General features: G+C 46.0%; 1 protein-coding gene across 9 annotated transcripts in view; it reads left to right on the top strand.

Moving 5' to 3' along the window:
* The window catches only part of LOXL2 (lysyl oxidase like 2), a 49843-nt gene that overhangs the window by 9075 nt on the left and 22595 nt on the right, over nt 1-18173 (top strand). For 2 of the 9 annotated variants that reach the window (XM_080360072.1, XM_080360071.1), the window contains 3 exons: nt 6527-6652; nt 7797-8220; nt 10469-10644. In XM_080360072.1, the coding sequence (XP_080216198.1) occupies nt 7860-8220; nt 10469-10644 (537 nt within the window). In that variant the 5' untranslated portion in view covers nt 6527-6652; nt 7797-7859. Of the gene's footprint in view, nt 1-738; nt 891-4496; nt 4618-6526; nt 6653-7054; nt 7108-7333; nt 7359-7796; nt 8221-10468; nt 10645-18173 lie in introns of those variants that run through there. The other 7 variants (XM_080360075.1, XM_080360073.1, XM_080360074.1 and 4 more) reach the window with 7 other exon arrangements.

Here is an 18173-nt window from a genome sequence, read left to right as displayed (position 1 = left end):
TCACTGGTTCTGTTCACACCACAGAATCCTCTGACACAGCAGAGATTGGGATTTTTCATTGGTCTTTTCATTTTTTAATGAAGATTTTTAGCATCCGGTTAGTCTTTAGGACATCAAGGAGTAACTTGCTGCAGATCTAGATGGTTTTGATGTGTGTGCCTTGCTTTGAGCTGCTGTTGGTATGAGCTTTAAGAACATCGAGCGGCTGGAAAAGCAGTTGCTGGATGGCGAAGGGTTAAGCTGGGTGATTCCTGAATAGCGGGGAGAGCTGCAGACTCCCCAAAGGGGTGCGGGTTTGACGATGGGGACTCCCCAAAGCGCGGGCAGGGGTGCGGGTTTGACGATGGGGACTCCCCAAACCACAGGTAGGGGTGTGGGTTTGAAGATGCTGCGCTGTACGATCCTGTGCTCCTCTGTATTTGTGGGGTGCTTGGCACTGTGATGCTCTGCATCAAATTGGGGTGCTTAAAACCCCCTGTGATCACACTGTATGATTGATTTAACCCTGGTATTGGTGTGATTCGCAATATTTGTTCTCTAGGAATGTCCCGAGAAATCATTCGTGTACCTAATGCGCCTCCTTCCTTGTAGCTCTGGCTACGTTTCCCCCCGCATTTCTCTTCTTTTTTTGCGGTCCTTCTACTCGGATTACAAGACAAGCCCATGATATCACCGCTATGAGCTGAGGCTGAAGGGGCCGGGTCTTGGGAGGGGTTTGCTTGGCGAATTCTAGTGAAATTTGCCAGGAAGCAGCAGCTTCTCGCAGCGTATTTCTCAGCCTGCAGGATATTTTCCAGCGCAGAGGGGACCACTCGGCCGGCAAAGAAAGAACTTCGCCAAGCGGGACAAGAGCGAGGTCACCCCCAGCACAACCCACCGCTGGCTCCGAGGTAAACGCCATCCTGCCCAGAGCAGCACAATTATTGCTAGAGTTGAAGGAACTCATTAATTAGTTTAAACATTTCTAACCCTCTTTTGCTTCGGGGCTGAAAGTTTGATTCCCCTCCTTCTCTTTTCTCTTTGAATGTCTTTTCTTTCTCCCCATTAGTTTGTTAGAAAGTATGAAGTTTAGATGTAAAGGGATGGGAAGAAGGGAGATATTTTTTCCTAATTCCTGCCCCCTGAGACTTGATTTGTTGGGGTGGGATGACACAGATAACCAGTGTCACTTTGCCACATGTTGTGACCAAGTTACAGCTTTTCTCCCCTTGTTGCTCACAGGCATGCACAGATGAAATAAAAAAGACGTGTTGCAAACTGTCTACAAGTTCAGGCAATGCATATTCCGTAATATTATTAAAATATGCTTGATTTAGAGCAGAAAGCTAGAGCACATGCCATCAGCATTGTGTAAATGTTACCAGCTAAACTTCAGGAGCAGTTTAAATCCTCCTCTCTGAATAACTCTGCTCTTTCAGGGGAAAAGGCTCCAGTGCAGATGTTTCCCATTGGCAGAAAGTGCAAAACAATTATATCTCTACTTAAGAAACTGTTCTGCTGTCATTGCTTGGGCTTCGCAGCCCCTTGCAAAGGAGCCCTGAGCCTCCCAGCAGCTTTCTTGAGGCTGTTTTATTGTGCAGCAGTCTCTATTTTTGGAGATGACTCCAGGTTATGCAGCAATATCCACCTGAAAAGTTGCAGCATAGAAATGTGGGGTGTTTGTCTCTGCAACAAACCTAATCCAGGTGGAGTTGTGGTTCTTCAGCATGCACACAGATAGCTTTGCCTTCTTTTACTTTCATTTTTGTTGTTTATTCAACCAGATGTTACTGTGTGGGTAAAAAAAGGTATAAACACCAAGGTGTTTATACACCAAGGTAGTTGAGAAGACTATAAAGATGCTGGTTTAGCTGTCTGAAGGCATAGTATGAAAACTATTTAGCATCTCTATCATCAACTCATGAAGATGACATTGCAGTGCTTTCAAATTTGTACTGAATAGGTGCTGAAAATAATTGCTTCAGGGTTCCTACTTGCCAGGTCCATTCTGTCTGTATTGAACTACCCAGAGTGGTGGAATTTCCTTGGTTGGAAGCTAGAGAGCAGTTAGGAAACATAAAACATTACCATGAACTACTGTAACAGCAGAACACAGAGGGAGAAACCAGAATGGGTCACTAATATGAAGCTGGATACTTCACTTGGGGTGATGAGGCTCAAGATGACTCTTTGCTCTCCAGTCAAGGCCAGTGTGGTGCTGGGGCACAAGTGCAGGGATGAGGCCTTTACATACATGTTTAAGAAAGCTTTAGCAGCTTAGAAAAGCCACCAAGGTTGGAGAGAGTCTTGATGATGCAGTAGAGGACAAAGCCTTGGTCTTCAGCAGAGTGATTTGATAGAGAAACTGTGCATTTTGCTGAACATACCATCCTTTTGCAAGGTAAGCAAGGAGACCCAAAATGCATGCCTAGTAATTCTCTGGATTTATTTTCAATATCTTGACTCATTATCTTTACTGTACCACTAACTTCCTGTCTGTGTTTTTTTCTGTTTCTTCCTTATTTATTGTAACCTTTTATTCTCTCTCCTCCTGAACTGTTCCATGACATCCTTGGTGCTGTTTAAAAACCCAGCGATGTCCTGTCTTGGGACAACGCCAGGGGATGGAATGATGCAGCAGATCAAGCCGTTGGTTTGTAAAGCACTTTCTGTGCAATCCTCTGGGAGCACGTGTGTCCAGATACGTGTTTACTATGAAGAATATTTGGGAATAAGTTCTGCTTCCTATTAAGAGTACGGCCCAAGGTCTGTGGAGCAGCCAGCTGGTGCTGGCCAGGAGCCTGAGAGATGTCACAGTTCACATCTCTATTCGTCTTCGTTCTCTGACACCAGGCAAGGGGAAAGACAAGGAAAATAAAGAGCTTCCCAAAATGAAGCGTGTTTGAATTGCAGCTGTGACTTGGAGGGAAGATGCTGAGTGTGTCCATCTGATCCCCAGGCAAGTTATTTTTGCCTTCTGAGATAAATGAATGCATCAGGGAGCTAAAACTGGAAGCAAATGTGAATTGCTTCAGTTAAAGAAATAGACCTAAAGAACTCTGGTTAGGCAACTCCCACAAACACTGATTTTTCTGTTGGTAGACTTGCAGTGCCTTTTCTTTCCTCCTCTCCTAACTTGTGTGTGTCTGTCAGAGCTTCTCCTCTTGTGTTTAGTTTCAACAGCAACGACTTCAACATACATTCCTGAGCCATATACATCTTTTTTTGCTGTCTATTCTAAGTGCTGTCTGCTGTAGTTTATCCCCATCAGCTGGCAAACACTCCAAACCGTTTTCTGTTCCGGGTAGGACATACTTCAGTAAGATTTTGGGGGGAAGTAAAGGGGGTGCATATGTAGGTTCCTTTGAATGGGAAGCAGAGGCCGGAAGGTTCTTTAGTAGTCATTAACTCATGTTATTTCTGTCTTGAGTGAGCTGGTGTTCCTGCTTTGGTCTGAGGTGACGTGGTGACATTCAGGAGGGGGTCCTTGCTGGGAGGAGCATGCTGTTGATTTGGGAAGGTGAACAGCCTGTTAACTTTACCTGGTGAAGGCTCCAAAGAAGTAAAAGCTCAGGATAATTCTGAAATGGAACTGGTGCACATTTCCCCATAAACCTGTGTCCATCTGCCCCCTTCAAGACTTTAGACCAGAGCCCTGGAAAGGGCTGAGTCAGCAGCCAGCAGGAGCAAGTGTTCATCTTTCAATTACATGTTAATGTGGCGATGGAGAATCATCTTACAGCCTGAAGTGCAGGATGGAGAGCCAGGAGATCTGGAGTGTTTTCCTGGCTTCTCCGCTGACTTTATTCAATAGGTTTTTAATGTTCTGTCTTGGATGCTTTTGAATGGGAAGACTAAAATATATACTTTTAGCATTACGTCATTAATAAATCTGGAGGCTATAAAGGAGAGGGTGTGAGGGGAGGAATGAGCCCCACAATAAAGGGAATAGCCAGCCCAAACCAAACGTCCTGCAGATCTAAGCCTAGATTTGTTCCTTGGGAGTTCATGTGCAGCTTTATTTAAGGGGAAAAAGTGTGTCCAACTCTTGCTCACAGGAGCAGAGGTTTACTGAAACATTTTCCTTATTAAATTTTGTTATTGTGGCTTATAATGATGCTGCCACAGATGTGTGTGTGTAGTTGGCTGCTGTCGGATACTGTCCGTGTTTAAATGCTCTTAATGAGTCTGTTGTTGGGCTCCTGAAGTTTCCCCGCTGAACCTGGGTTGTAGAAACACTAAAACCTGCCCGTGTCCAAATTCCACTGGCTTCTACTTTTCCTGCCATCGTGACTTAGTCTGAATAGTTTCTCTTTAGCGCCTCAACAAACAAGACCTGCGGGTAGGGGGGTGGTATTTCTGGGGTGATGCAAACACTGTGCAAGCTTTGTCTCCTCTCGGTGTTTGAATGTGGGGCTATTTTGAAGCAGCCGGTAACACGACCTGGGGGAAGAGGGAGCTGTGGTTGCTGGTACACACTGCGGTGGTGTCTCCCGAAGCGTGGAGGATTGTGGCCGCTCTGATCTCATGGAGAATTCCTCTGGGATTTGCTTTCACAGGTGGAACTGGACTAGGAGGGAGATTTCTGGATGGTTTTTTGGACCAGCCCAACCTGGTCCTCGCAGGATCCTGACAAAGGTGACGCACGTGTGGCCTGAGCACAAAATGTGTGTCCTGATTGATTTGCCTTAGCGAAGGTTTGGGATGGGGTTCCTACGGGCTTGCTAAAGTTCCTTTTTGCTGGGCAAACTTGCCTCTGTGGAACAGGGAGCTCTGGGGCAACCTTGTCCTCCCTCACCCCGCTTCTATTGTTAAACAGGGAACAAAACCCCACTTGCAGTCGTCTTTTGGAGTTTTGAGGTTCTTGGGGTGTCTGACTTCACGAGGCTTTGCCAGGAGTGACAATTACACCTCCTACATTTACTATAATCTTAAATTAGCGTCTCCCTGGCTAATGTTGGTATCAATTAAAGTGACCTGAAGTGTGTTGCCACCCTCCAGCTGCTCGTGGACCACAGGATCTCCCAGTGCTGTGACTTCTTTAAAAGGCTCTGACATGGTGCGGTGCTCTGTCTGCTTTGTTAATTAACACTGAAGGGAGCACCGCTCTCAGCTGGGAACTATTACATCCTGCCTCTGAATGGTTTCCCCACATCATTGTGTCTTTTGGCTGAAATCCTTCAGCAAAATGACTCGAGAGCTTTGGTTTGAATAGCAAGCGGTCCTGGAATTTGGATTTGTGCAGTTTTTAGCTGTTCCTTGGCCTCCGATCATGACACCCCCTATTAACCTGGTCGCTGTTTGCCTTGGAACCAGGGAACACGTGCTGACCTGCTGGTTACACGCTGTTTGTCCAGCCTTTTCTCCACTAAAATATTCTTATTTAGTTTACTGTTGGGCTCTCTGGAGTATGATAAAACTGTAATTTAGAGGGGAATTTGGTGTATTCTGTTAATTAAACCGATGTGCCTTCTGATGTCTTTAGAGCTAAAGATCCTTCAGGACTTGACCATAGGGCCACTCACCACACGTTATCTGCCTTTGCCTTCTCGAATATCCTGATACACAGCAAGAACATCCAGATGTTTCAGAATCCAGCAATATAGAACCAGCACAACATTCTAGTGTATGTGGGACAGCCATGGGAAAGCTATAATGACTTATTTAGGAAGAACTTGCAGCTAAGCCAGGGCCCTGCTACCCCTCATCTTAATTTTTGGAGAGAGATTGTTTCAGTTCCCCTTAAGTTTGAGCATTTGCTGAGGCTTTTAAAATCCAATGTATGCAGTAGCAAGAAACAACAGCTGTGTGAAATGAAGTAGGTCAAAACAGATGTTTAAAGCAGATTAAAACTCAAACAGATTTTTCCAAAGAGCACGAGGCTTGAGGTTAGACATCCCCGCTTTGGTATCCTTGCTTATAACTAGCATATGTTCTTCTTCTCTGTCATGATCTAAGGGGGTCACTTGCATGTTTGTATGCTGTTCATGGCAATTGCTCTGCCCATGTGTTTATCCTCTGGGCTAAAAAAGCATCTTGTATCCATGAGAAAACATTGTAAGAGGTTTCTTTTGAAATCCGTGCTGGTAGGTACTGAAGTCGGGTATGTCTGACTAGTACTAACGTGCCTTGACCAGAGAGCCTTTTATTTGTACAGAACATGTGTATCCTGTGCTGTCGGCCGCATTTTCTTTGGGAAACCCTCTCTCTGGCATGGGGCAGATCTTGATTTTATTCCTTTCTTTCTCAGCCTTACCTCCTGACCTGCAAAAAAGTGAAAAATCCCTTATTTCCATAGCAGTATTTCCCTGGATGCGTGATACAAATATATAAATCTCAACCTCGTGAAACCAAGGTGAAAGTACCTGGCTCCTTGAAACCAAATGTTCGCTTTCCAATAACTTTTTGCTGCATATTCCTCCTTTCACCCCTGAGATTTAGTTCGACTTGTTGTAAAGTCTCCACTTGCTTTTCTTGTTCCCTCCCCTGATGTCCAGTGCTTGACTTGTAACCCACATGTTTTCTATATCATTTGTCTGTTCCTTAGGCAAATGCCTTTCGTCCCCAGGTCTCAAAGCACCTCAGTAGGAAGCGCAGGATCACCAGCCCTGTTTAACACAAGGGGAAACTGAGGCACGGCCCTGGACGTGACCTGCCCGAGGTCCCGCAGCAGGTCAGTGTCAAATGAGCTTTAAACTGACATCTCTGGAACTTCAGGCTGGTTGCCTGGGGTTTCTGTGGCATCTCGGAAGGCTGGTTAATGTGTTTTGCTGTGTCTCCGTATGTATATCTGATTTTCTGATCGTTTTTTTTAGGGATAGCTAAGACCTAGTGAAAATACAGGAGGATTTTAGCTTCTAGACATCCATTTTTGGAGCCAAGTCTTTCCCCTTCTCCCTCCCCTTTGGTGGCTGCCAGGAAATAACGGAGCTTTAAAGAGCTGGGGAGTTTTTTCCCACTATACTCTGGCATTGCTTCATTTGGAAACTATTCAATCATCAACCCCCACGTGTGCTGCTTGACCGCTCCATGTGCTGGGGACTGCGAGAAGCGGGGCAGAAAAGGGCCAGAATTCAAACTCCGCACAGCATCCGGGTGAAATTCCTTTAACGAGTCAAAAAGCTGCTGGTTCGTGGCTTAAATGATGAGCTTATTTAAGGATGGAGCACTTAGATGACAAGTCAATCGCTATCCAGACTTAGCAACCCTAAACTGGAGACCATTAACTCCTGCATCGGACAAACTTGGCCAAGATTTCTGCCAAGTGTTTGTACAGTAACATATGTTGATTCTCTACAGATGAAACCGGACATGCAGTGATAGAAATAATTCTTCTATGGTCGTATTGGGAAAACAAGCTTCAATATAAACACCGTATTGTAATACGTTTCATTACCCTTCTGGTTTGCCACTGTTTAAGTGATCATTTTAGTTTCTTTATTTAAGGAGACATGGGGAAAAAGGGGTTTAGTTCTGACCTGGGTTTAAACCAGGGTTTGCCGTAGCTTGCTGGATCTGCTGAACTATTGGATTTACAGAGAAACAGGAAAATCAATGGCTCGCACTTGCGACCTGTAGAATTTTACCCTGGAAAAAATGTTTTCCAGCTAAAACTATTTAGCAAGGTGGTATAAAGTTTGAAATGCTTACAATGGGATTGAGGGGGTGTTTTTTGTTCTTTTACCCCACAAGAAATAATGTATTGGTCTTTGTTTTTTACAGGGGGCATTGTACATAGTCTCCTCCATAACTGCTGAAAGAAGAAACAGAAAGTCTGTGTCATTACCAAGCTTTACCGAAATTTCCTCTTATTTCAGGACAGCCACGAGATCGGCCGCTGGTAGCAAAGGACTTGGCTCGGAGAGCTGTGAGCGCTGAAAATGGCGAGATTCCTGCGTTTTCCCCATAACCACTGTCTCATTGCGCTGTTCTTCGCCTCCCTGAGCCCGCTGGGCTTTGCCCAGTACGAACACTGGCCCTACCTCCCCGGTTACCCCGAGCCACCCCCGCAGGTGTACCAGCCCCCCCAGAGGCCAGCCAACGTCCCCAAGATCCAGCTGCGGCTCGCGGGGCAGAAGAGGAAGCACAACGAAGGAAGGGTGGAGGTGTTTTACAGCGGAGAGTGGGGCACGGTGTGCGACGACGACTTCTCCATCCACGCCGCGCACGTGGTCTGCAGGGAGCTGGGCTACGTGGAGGCCGTGTCCTGGCTGCCCAGCTCCAAGTATGGAAAGGGGGAAGGTAAGGAAAAGGAGCAGCCGGGTTGTACTAATCATTCTTAACCAGACAATCAACCTGAAGGGAGAATGAGATTTCCTACAAATGTAACAGAAATAGCTTCTCGGTGGAGCGGTGTCTCTTTAAATCAGGTTCCCATTAGATTAAAGAGTTTAAATAAGAAGCGTTGGCTTGTTTGGACTGAAATAAGTTGAGGAATGAAGAGCTGAAGGAGCAGATCATAGCGTTTGAGCTCTGGCAGCGCTGGGTAAGGGTAGGACCAGTATAGCTTATCAAAAGGGAAATCACACCAAGTGTAACTTATTCCCTATTCACGCTTCCATGGCCTTGCAGTGAGTCAAACAGAACATCCAAACGCTCCTTCCTCCTATTTGATTTTTCCTCTGAACTCTTTAGGCTCTAAACAGACCTACGTGATGCTATACAAATCATTCTTTTCCCTTGTTAGCCTCTTTAGAAACACATGCATCACATTGTGCACTGCAGACTAGCTATAAAACCCCAAAGGAGTGTGCGCGCTTCATCTCCTATATAAAACTATATTTATAATAATTCTCTTGGGCTGTTCCTTGTGGGAAAAGCTATTCACCCCCACCCCAAATTGTACAGCCCCAAATTGTACGTCCTTTCTTGCTCTTTGAAATTGTACACGATAGACTTGTGAGTAATTGCGGTTTGCACCTTGTTGCACCCCATTCCCAAATAAGTGCTGAACAAAGACTTTGAAAGGTGAATGTTTGTTTGCTGTAGCAATGAGCTCTTAAAATAACAATGCTTGAGGGAGACTAGCTCTGTCATAGCATGGAACTCGATGGGTTTAATTGTCGTCTTTTCATATGCTCTTAGTTAAATGTTGACTTATGGAGAGTTTTTCCTGCAAACACAGAAGGAACCCACAGATTATTTCCCCTGCAGCAGCAGGGATAAATGTGTCTGTTCCTTAGCACCACTTGTTAGTGCTCACACCTATAAAATTGCCCATAAAAGAGCAAACGGACCCAAACAGTGACTTGACCGAGACGCGAAACCTTCAATGTTGTCCCAAGCTGTGGATTTTGGCTCTTGGGGTAGAGTAGGAGATTTCCAAGCAAGAAAGAGGCCGTGACATTTAAAAACAACCCAGAAACTGATTGCCAGGTGATTTTAATGGGAGCGAGTGTTCTCTGCATGCCAGAATAGCTGGGGAAATCTCAGTGTAGGGGGAGTTATGCCTTCCTCAAACTGTAGGGCCAGGCTTTGCTGGAGCTCTTGGCTCCTGTTTGGGGGAGCACAGCAAGGGCTGGGGATTAACCAACTGAACCTAAGAAACCTGGGACAGCCAAGGGAATTGGCTACAGAACCTCCTGGAGGTTCTGAAGATCATCCAAAGGATGTTACTCTTCAGATAAGTGAAGTATTTGGTACCCTAAAATATGGGGATTGCTTGTTTAGGGGGCAAATTGTAGGGGAGCAGCAGGTGCCCAGCGCATTTCCAAAGGGAAAAGCAGCGCCTTGAAAACATGAATCTGAGATGCCGTTGGGTCTTTTCCTCTCAGCTGCTTTGGGAAAACATGACCTGAAGTTTGCAGGTGACACCTATTGATTTGTCTGCTCATCTCAGAAATGACTTCTGAGGAACCTGGTTTTTGTTAAATATATACGCATGTACATGCGTATGTTCGTGTGCACACTTTTTGCTGGAGGGAAAACGGTAATTACAGTGTGGAAATTGGATCTGGCAATTTGTTTTCAAAGAGCACCCAAATCACAGGGGGTTCTAATCAGCAGCGGTTTGGTAAAGCTTTTGCAAAAATCTGCTTTTAAAAAGCTGGGGCATTTAATCAAAACTTGGAGCTGTCTCCAAGAAGACATTTAATGAGGATTTGATAAACGAGGAGTGATGTGAAGAGAAGCCTTGAAGAGAGGAGGATGATTTGGTGAGTATGATTAGAGGGCAGGGTCTAATCAGGCAAATCGAGGGGACCTGGTGACACTGCATGCTGTGAAGTGGCCGTCATCAGTGGAGGTCAGTGTTCAGATCCACTTCAGGCTGCTGGTATGTTTTATTTCCATGCAAATAAGGAAAATCTGTGGGGCAAAGCTGTTTGCAGTTACTAAGTACCTGAGGTGTATCCTTGATGTTCCTCAGCTGTTTTATTCAAGTTTATTTTAGCAATAATCTCTTCCCTTAACACAACAGCCTTACTTGCTTTTAGTACACTCCCGATTTACCCTCTTTGCGAGTCTCAGGTCCATTTTCTTTCCCCTTTAGGGAAAATTTGGCTGGACAACGTGCACTGCACGGGCAAGGAGAGCACCCTGGCGGCGTGCACGTCCAACGGCTGGGGGGTGACGGACTGCAAGCACACTGAGGACGTGGGGGTGGTCTGCAGCGAGAAGAGGATCCCCGGCTTCAAGTTTGACAACTCCTTGCTTAACCAAATAGAGGTAAACTCACTCAAAACGCCAAGCTGCCCATCAAGGACTGGCTGCTGCTGCACCTTATAGATTATCCCAGCTGCACCCTAACACTTGATGGTGCTTCTAGACACAACTTTCAGATTTGAATTTCAGCCGTTCGGAGCATTTTGTGTGTAATAAGAATCTGAAAGGGTTTCTTAATAGGATAAATAAGGAGAAAATGTATTACACCTGTTCTGCAGTTTTTGGAATTGAAGATGGGTTTATGGTGTTTTTAGAAATGTATTTGAAGAGATCAGGATATGTGCTGTACTTGTAGACCTTAAACCTACATGACTTTGTTTGTAGTAGTAAATTACTGAGTTTCCTTTCCCCCGATACCTCCTTTTTGGTCCTGGGGTCGGTTTGGAGTGCGGGTCAGCAGGTAGGCTGGGATATGGAGGTGAATAGGGCTAACAACCATGGCTTGAAAATGGGTGGATTTATAAGGAAAGATATACAAAGATTTTTGCACAGTTTGGTAGAGCAATGACCAAGTAACCATGATAACTGTATGGAAATATTTGCGGGAATGGAGGATTAGTACTGGAAGTGATGAAAGGAGTTGAAGAGAGGAAAACGTGGGCTGGTCGTTGGGGGGACGGTTCTGGTTCTTGAGGCTCTTGGGAAATGACAGAAGTGAGATGCTTGAGTCACCTTCCATTGGACTCGTCAGATCCTTGCAGAATGAAGAGCTGGGGGAATGCTGGGCTGGAAAGAAGCCGAGCTTTCAAAATATAAGAAAAAATGTGGTGGCTTTCCTTCAGCTTTTCAGATTGGAAAGTATTTGTGGTGACTTGAACATATCCCTCGTTTCAGATGCTCTGGTGTTTCAGTATGTGAATTTAGTGGTTGCCCCTGGTCAAAATTGATCGACAGAGCCTATCCAGTAGCCAGAGCCAAATCTTATTTTAAGCAGAGAATCCAGAATGTATCACATACCACAATGTGGTTTCCATGGCTCAATCTTGGCTTTGTGCGTGATCTGAAACAGTGGATACAGCCTCCTTTACCACTCTAAAACCAAATTATTCCAGCAGTTGATTGATGTAGAAAAATTCTCCCAGCGTTTTCTTCTACCAGATTTTTGCATTGGAGGTTAACGCTGTGCAGGATATTTGACAAGGGAAGATAATACGCTCAGTCAAACCTTTTATTGCCCTGCTGAGGCTTTAGGAAAAACACTGTATGGGTGAGCGGGCAGCATTCAGCATCTTCTGCAAGCGTGCAGATATAGGATCCGAGAGCCCAAATTCTCGCCTTGGCCTTGCTAAGGAGGGGGAAGAAAGAGACTTTTCCGGAGGGATCCCAGGCTGTACCCGTCAACGTCCCTGTTGTTGCTCAGGGAATGAGGCGAGATCATGGAACATCCCTGATGGCTTTGGCAGATGCCTGTTCCCCAAAGCCACAGTGAGTCCTCCAAACAGAAGCCTGGAATAAAAGATGCTTTAGTCTAGACGGAGGTCACTTCACTCTGGGATGCTTCAGATATTAATCATAAAAGCTTTGGAGGGCTCTGCTTTTCCATTAGCTAAGCACTGGAGTTTGACTAATGAGTTGAACACACTGGGTAATTGAGGGCTGGCTTGTGCCGATGCTGTGGGGGTGCTTAAGCTTTGCATAAGTAAAATGAATCATGAGATTGAAGCAGTTCATGTAGCAGGAGCCTGACTCATCAACAGGATCCCCCAGGAGACATCGGTGTGAGACAAGTCATGTCCTGGCAGCTCTTGGGAGCCCTGGTTGGATCAAAGTGTCCACGGATGCGACATGTAACGGCACCCACAGCAATCACTGAGGAGCACTGGTGGGGGGACAAAGTGAAGAGAAGAATAGCTTTATTTTTAAGTCCCTGCACTAAGTTGAGAGCTGTCAGACTGGGACTTTGTCTTGGTGGTAGAACATAGCGTTGCATTTTCTGGACGGCATGCTCTATGTGTCCATATGCTTCTCCCCTCCCTATCACTGCCTGGATTTTATGAACAACTGTTGCTTTCTGCAAAACCAAGCTGATTCTTCTTATATCCCTATAAGATCACTGGCAACCAAAGGGATCTTTTTCTGCTGGTTTCATTGCAGCAGAATTAAGGCTGAAGGTGATGTGCTATGCATTTTTAAGATGCCATTGTGGAAGAGGTTTTCAGTCACAGCTAGCTGTCAAATGTTTAAACTCTCTCCCCCTCTCTCAACTTTCCTCCTCTTCTTAATCTTTGCTTTATCTCGTTAGCAGCTGGCGTGACATAGTTTGAGTCAAAGACGATGAGCAGGGTTACTCATAGGGTCATAAACTCCAAAACAGGGAGGTCAAAAGGCTTGTGTGAACGCGAGCTGAAAATCTTTGCCCTCTCTAACACGCCTGGGAATTCTGCACATCATACCTCGCATTCACCAGAGGAAACATCATCGTTTTGTGAGCTGCTGGGTCCTTTAGACTGTAGCACAAAGCTTGTCCTAGTGATATTTTTCTCTTTGGAATGAGATCGGGGGTTGGAATCTTCTACTGAGCAGTGATGCTGTGGTCGGGTCGCTTCACCAGTCCCACTGGCTTCAGCTATTGCACGGACCTCAACCAGTACAAAATCCCCACTGAGTGAGCTTTCCAGTGGAAGAGACTTCAGTTTGCCCTAAAGCTGCTTTTACAGCCAGGCTTTACTCCAGATAGGCCTGGTTTAAGATAACGCACAGAGCTTATGTATTCAATTGCGCCTTCCAGCGTTGCGTTCCCACACTAATTAGTAATAACTGCAACGCTTCCCAAATGCATCTGACTGTTTGCAAACCGATGTTTTTACGACCAGGAGATTCGCAGGAGCGAGCGCTGACCTCAGTGCATGTTCATGTGTTGGGGTAGGAGCAGCGATTTTGTTCCACTTTCCTGTTGCAAACGTTCCAGGTAAATACATACCTTGTGCATCCTGGTTACCCCATCACCCTTGGGCTTCCCTTGCCTGTGACAGGGAGCTCTGTGTGTCCCCACTGCCAGGGACAGCTACATCATCATAAATTCATCATTTAAAAGCATCTTAAAGACCCTTTAGTGCTGAGTTCTCTGGGGCTGCCAAGATTTACCATGGAAAGCCAAGAGGGAAAAGATAATATCTGACTTCATTTTGACGGGGCTCCAGCTCGGAGGGGCTGTTGCGAGTTGCCGTTTGCTCCAATCTGGCCTCGCTTCCTAAAATCTGACAGGCAGAGAGTTCACACTCTCTTTAAAGCAACAGGATAACCCTCAAGCAGAGTTTATTTTTATTGGACAACCTACATACCTCCATTTCCCAGTTTGGAAGTGCTGCAGATAAGTAGTATAGAATGAGATTTTCCATCGCTATAAACCGCTTGGCTGATGTAGATGTGGTGAGGCCGATCTTTTCCCGTCACAGCTCGTATTTTGAGAGTCACGTCACATCTCTTCCTGGCCCTGAGCTGTTCCTTACCCTGCTGGGAAGGCACCCTTGCTTCTGTAAGACAAGTTACCATAGCAAAACGTTTTGGTCCAGCGTGAGTGATGGAAGATCTGTGATAAGAAGACGGGAGAGAGAAAGGAGGAGGGTTAATTCTTCTACCAGGACCGAGGTTGGGCAGGTCTGAAATCCATCAAAGAAACTCCCATCATTTCTGGCTTGCTATTTTCCACAGCCGCTGCGGCTTTTTTAGCCTCAGGACTTGTTCAAAGGGTTGTTTCTCGGAGGGTGATGAATGTGCGCAGCAGGGCAGCCCTTTCACGGGCTGCTGGCCGCTCGGAATTAGCCTGATCCCCATTCACCTCTGTGGCCGCGTCACCACGGAAGGTTGCTCACCTTTTCAAAGCTCAGAGAGTGTTTGTTCGGCGCTGATGTGAGCGTAATTACATCGACTGCATTTTACAGAGAGGCTTTTCCCCCTTTTTAAAGCATGTAGACTGAATACTTAGTCTTATGAATGGAGAGAGTGAGGGCTTGTGGTTTGATTGTTGCGTGTTATTACCTGTTTGCCTCTGGGAGCATTAGGAGGGAAAAAGCAGGTATGTATATTGTGGTATCACATCCTCTCTCATCCCACAGACGTGTGAGAGTAAGCTGAATGCTGAAAGGGTTAAAATAAAAGCAGTAGCTGTGCTTGGCAGTGCTGCAAGTGTGTGGCTGAGCCGGGCTTAACCCAGCAATTGTAGTTGAGTGTAAATGCTGCCCACAGGACTCCAGTTGGTGCTGAGCCTGCTCGTTGGGATCCTCCACACAACATCTGCTCATCCTGCCCGATGAGGCCAAAGCTGCTGTTAAAACACCACCATTGTTTAACTCGGAGTTTGATTTTTGCTTGCATTCCTCCTTTTTTAGCCACAGCCTGGGCTAAACTTTCTGTTTTCCTTACTTTAACTCACATTAGTGGCTTGATGGACAAGTCGGGTCTAACCATGGTGGCACAGCACAATACCCATCTTATTCGTGCTGGTCGCTCTTATAGGAATTAGTGTGGCAGGAACATTGTCAGTGGTGTCATGGGAGCTCAAAGGAAAAGTTTAATCATGTTGGTTTCAAGCGCTCAAAGCACAGAAACTGATGGAGTTTGGGAGAAATAAGTGCTATAAGTATATACATAGAATAGTTTGAGCTTTGTAAAATATAACAAGTGGAATGTGCTCCTTTAGATGAACATCTGTGAGCACATGGGACCTTGTGCTGTCTGGTGGGGCAGGGGCAGCGAGCTGAGGACTCACCTGGAAACACAGTGAAGCGGAGGAAAAAGGCTGGAAGCACAATCTGTGCGTCCCTCTGTTGCCACGCTGGGGCAAAATGTACAAAGAACGGGATAAAATCAATGCAGAAGGTGCGGAGCGATGCCTCTTTCTTGTTGTGTGGCTCACAAGTGTGCGGAAGCCGTGGGGTGGGCAGCACGGGGACCCCCTTTAATGTCCCTTTCCAGGGTGCCAGCGCCTGCTGTTTGAATGCTGCACAGTCTGCAGTGTTTTCCTGAGTCTTTGCGGGATGCCAGAAGCTCTGAAATGAAAATGATTCAATGTGTGTTCACAAAACCACGAGCAGCAAACGCCATCCCTGCTTTTTCACTTTGTACCGTCCAAATGCAGCACAGACCCACCTGCGACTGCCTTACCAGGCTGACCAGCAATTTTAAGACCACAGTAACTAACTCCAACACTTAATATATTTCTTAAATAAATGCACGATAGGTGTTTGGTTTTTTTAACCCATCCCCCCAAAACATCCTTAACAAAATATTTGTTGTCCACCCTCTTCCTCTGTGTGCACACACGGAGGCTTCAAATAGGAGATACTCTAAATATATCAAATTCCTGCAGTCGTTACAAGTTCACAAATAGATCTGGTACCTGAGACTAAAGCACAGCTTTGGCCAGACGGTGGGCAGACGAGGTCTGGCTAAACACACCAGGCTGTGCTGCTATTTCTGGCTTCCTTTTTGCTCTTGGGTGGATGTGAAGCATTAAAAGTCTCACTTCAAAGCCCAGTAGCTTAAAGGCTGCGGTTATGCCAGGTTAAAAGTGGATTGAACTGTATTGTCTGAGTTTCTTAATCGGTGGGTAAGTCTTGCTTCCAATTAAACTGTGCTCAATGCATGAGACCATATAAAATGCTGCTGTACGCTGAGCTGCTTCTGAGTGGAAGGAGGAGAGGGGGACAAGGACATTTTTTGTGCCTTGGCACATGGGGAAATCTTCCTCTTATCCAGCTGTTTGCCACACAAATCAGTGGGGGCTCTATTGTGGGGAGTTTCAGATGCTGGTGACCTAAATTGCGACGTGAGCTCCGTGTCTTGACTGTCTGGTTCTCAGTGTTTGGCAATAAATGGTTTATTTGCCTGTTTGTTATGACAACAGTGAATCTCCTTCCCCTTGGTGTAAATGCTTACTTCTCCAAGCATAAGCCCCAAAGCTGATGCTTTCTGTGTCTAGAAGAGATCTCGGCATCTCTTCTGGTGCTAACTTCAGACAAATATTAATTAATCTGTTTTGGGGTGAGCCATTGTGTTTCTTTAGTGCTGTGATTTCGGAGTGTGTGATGGTTTCTAACTGCCTGCCTTGGTGTTTCTTTGTGGTGGCTCCTGACACATGGGGTGTTGGGTTCAATGGGCAGAGAGCTGGTGCTTGTCATCTCGGGGGACAAATTAACCCATTTGTCCCCAGCACCGATCGTATCCAGGGCCTGAGTAGCTGATGCTGTGGTGCTGGATGCGAGACCGTTTCCGTGTTGCACGCATCAAGAAACCATTTAGCTAAACCTTAGAACAGACTATGATCTTGTGCGGGTAATAAACTTGGCCAGCTTGCAGCGTCTGCTCTAGATTGCCTTTAAAATAGAAGGAAATGGAGAATGTAAAAGCTTTTGCTCATTGTGAAACTCTCGGACCACGACGTGCAGCATCTTCTCCAAGGCTGATAACTCCAGGGTTCAGTGCTCCTGCCTTCTCACCCTCCATTCCATCACCAGCCTTTCTTTTCTCTGGTGCTTTTCATTGCCCTGCTTTGCATTGGCAATCGCGAGGCTGCCGCTGAAGCATTTCACGGCTTAGCAAAGGCCTCGGCTTTTGTCGTTTATAATCCGCGCTGTATTTGCTCCTGGACCCTCACCCTGAATTGCACTCTCATCCCTTTACACTTTTGTCCTGCACAAACGAGAACAAAAAGTGCTTGCGGTCCAACGCAGCGTGATGTTCCCAAGGGATTCCCGTCCCCCGTCGCTGACCCGTCTTTGTCCTGCAGCATCTATTTCAGCCTGTTTATTTAACAGCTGGGACCTTGTTAGTGACTCAGAGGCGCAGCTCCAGATGTTTAAATGGAAACAGATTCCACCCATTCCTGTGTATGTGGAGAGAGAGCTTTCTACAAAGTCATCTTCAGGGGAAGGGACTTAAGGGTTTCAATAGAGAAGATGCCTTTGGGATGAGCAAAGTCTTTGTGGAAAGATTTTGTGTTATGTTCTTAAATGGGGGAAAAAAAGACAAAACATCAAATAATTTCTTGTCCAGGTTGCAGCCTTAATGTCTTGGTGTTTGGGAAGCCAAGAAATTCTGGAGCTCTCTTGTAAATGAAAAATGATGGGAATAGGTGCATCCAAGGGGTGGTGGGATAGGTCAGGTCTAGGGAAGGAAGGAGCAGTTTGAGTGGATTATAGGCAATCTTAAAGCAGGAAAGAAACAAACACGGACAATCTGGAGACAGCACATGGGCTCCTTGTGTTTGTTAAATCAAGGATTTGTGGTAAGAAACGCACCTTTGCCAAAGCTGCGTGTTTGTACCATCACCTGGCGACCAGGCAGCTGCAGGAGCCAGCACCGAACGCTTCTGCTCCCGCTCTGCCGGCCTCAGCATCACTCATGGGGATGGGTTTTGTAAATAAAATGATAAAGTAAAATACACAGAAGCAAAATTTCATTGCGGTTACTTTCCTGCCTGCATTTGAGTCGTTTCTCTGACTGCAAGGGAGCCACCCGCAACCATAGCAGAGCAGCCCTGCCTGCCCCGTGCAGCTCTCAGGTTCCTTAATCTCATCGCTGAGAGCGTGGCC

This window comes from Nesoenas mayeri (assembly GCF_963082525.1).
Source record: "Nesoenas mayeri genome assembly, chromosome: 27".
NCBI lineage: Eukaryota > Metazoa > Chordata > Aves > Columbiformes > Columbidae > Nesoenas > Nesoenas mayeri.
The sequence above is the reverse complement of the archived record's forward strand: the minus strand, read 5'-3'. Positions and strand labels throughout refer to the sequence as shown.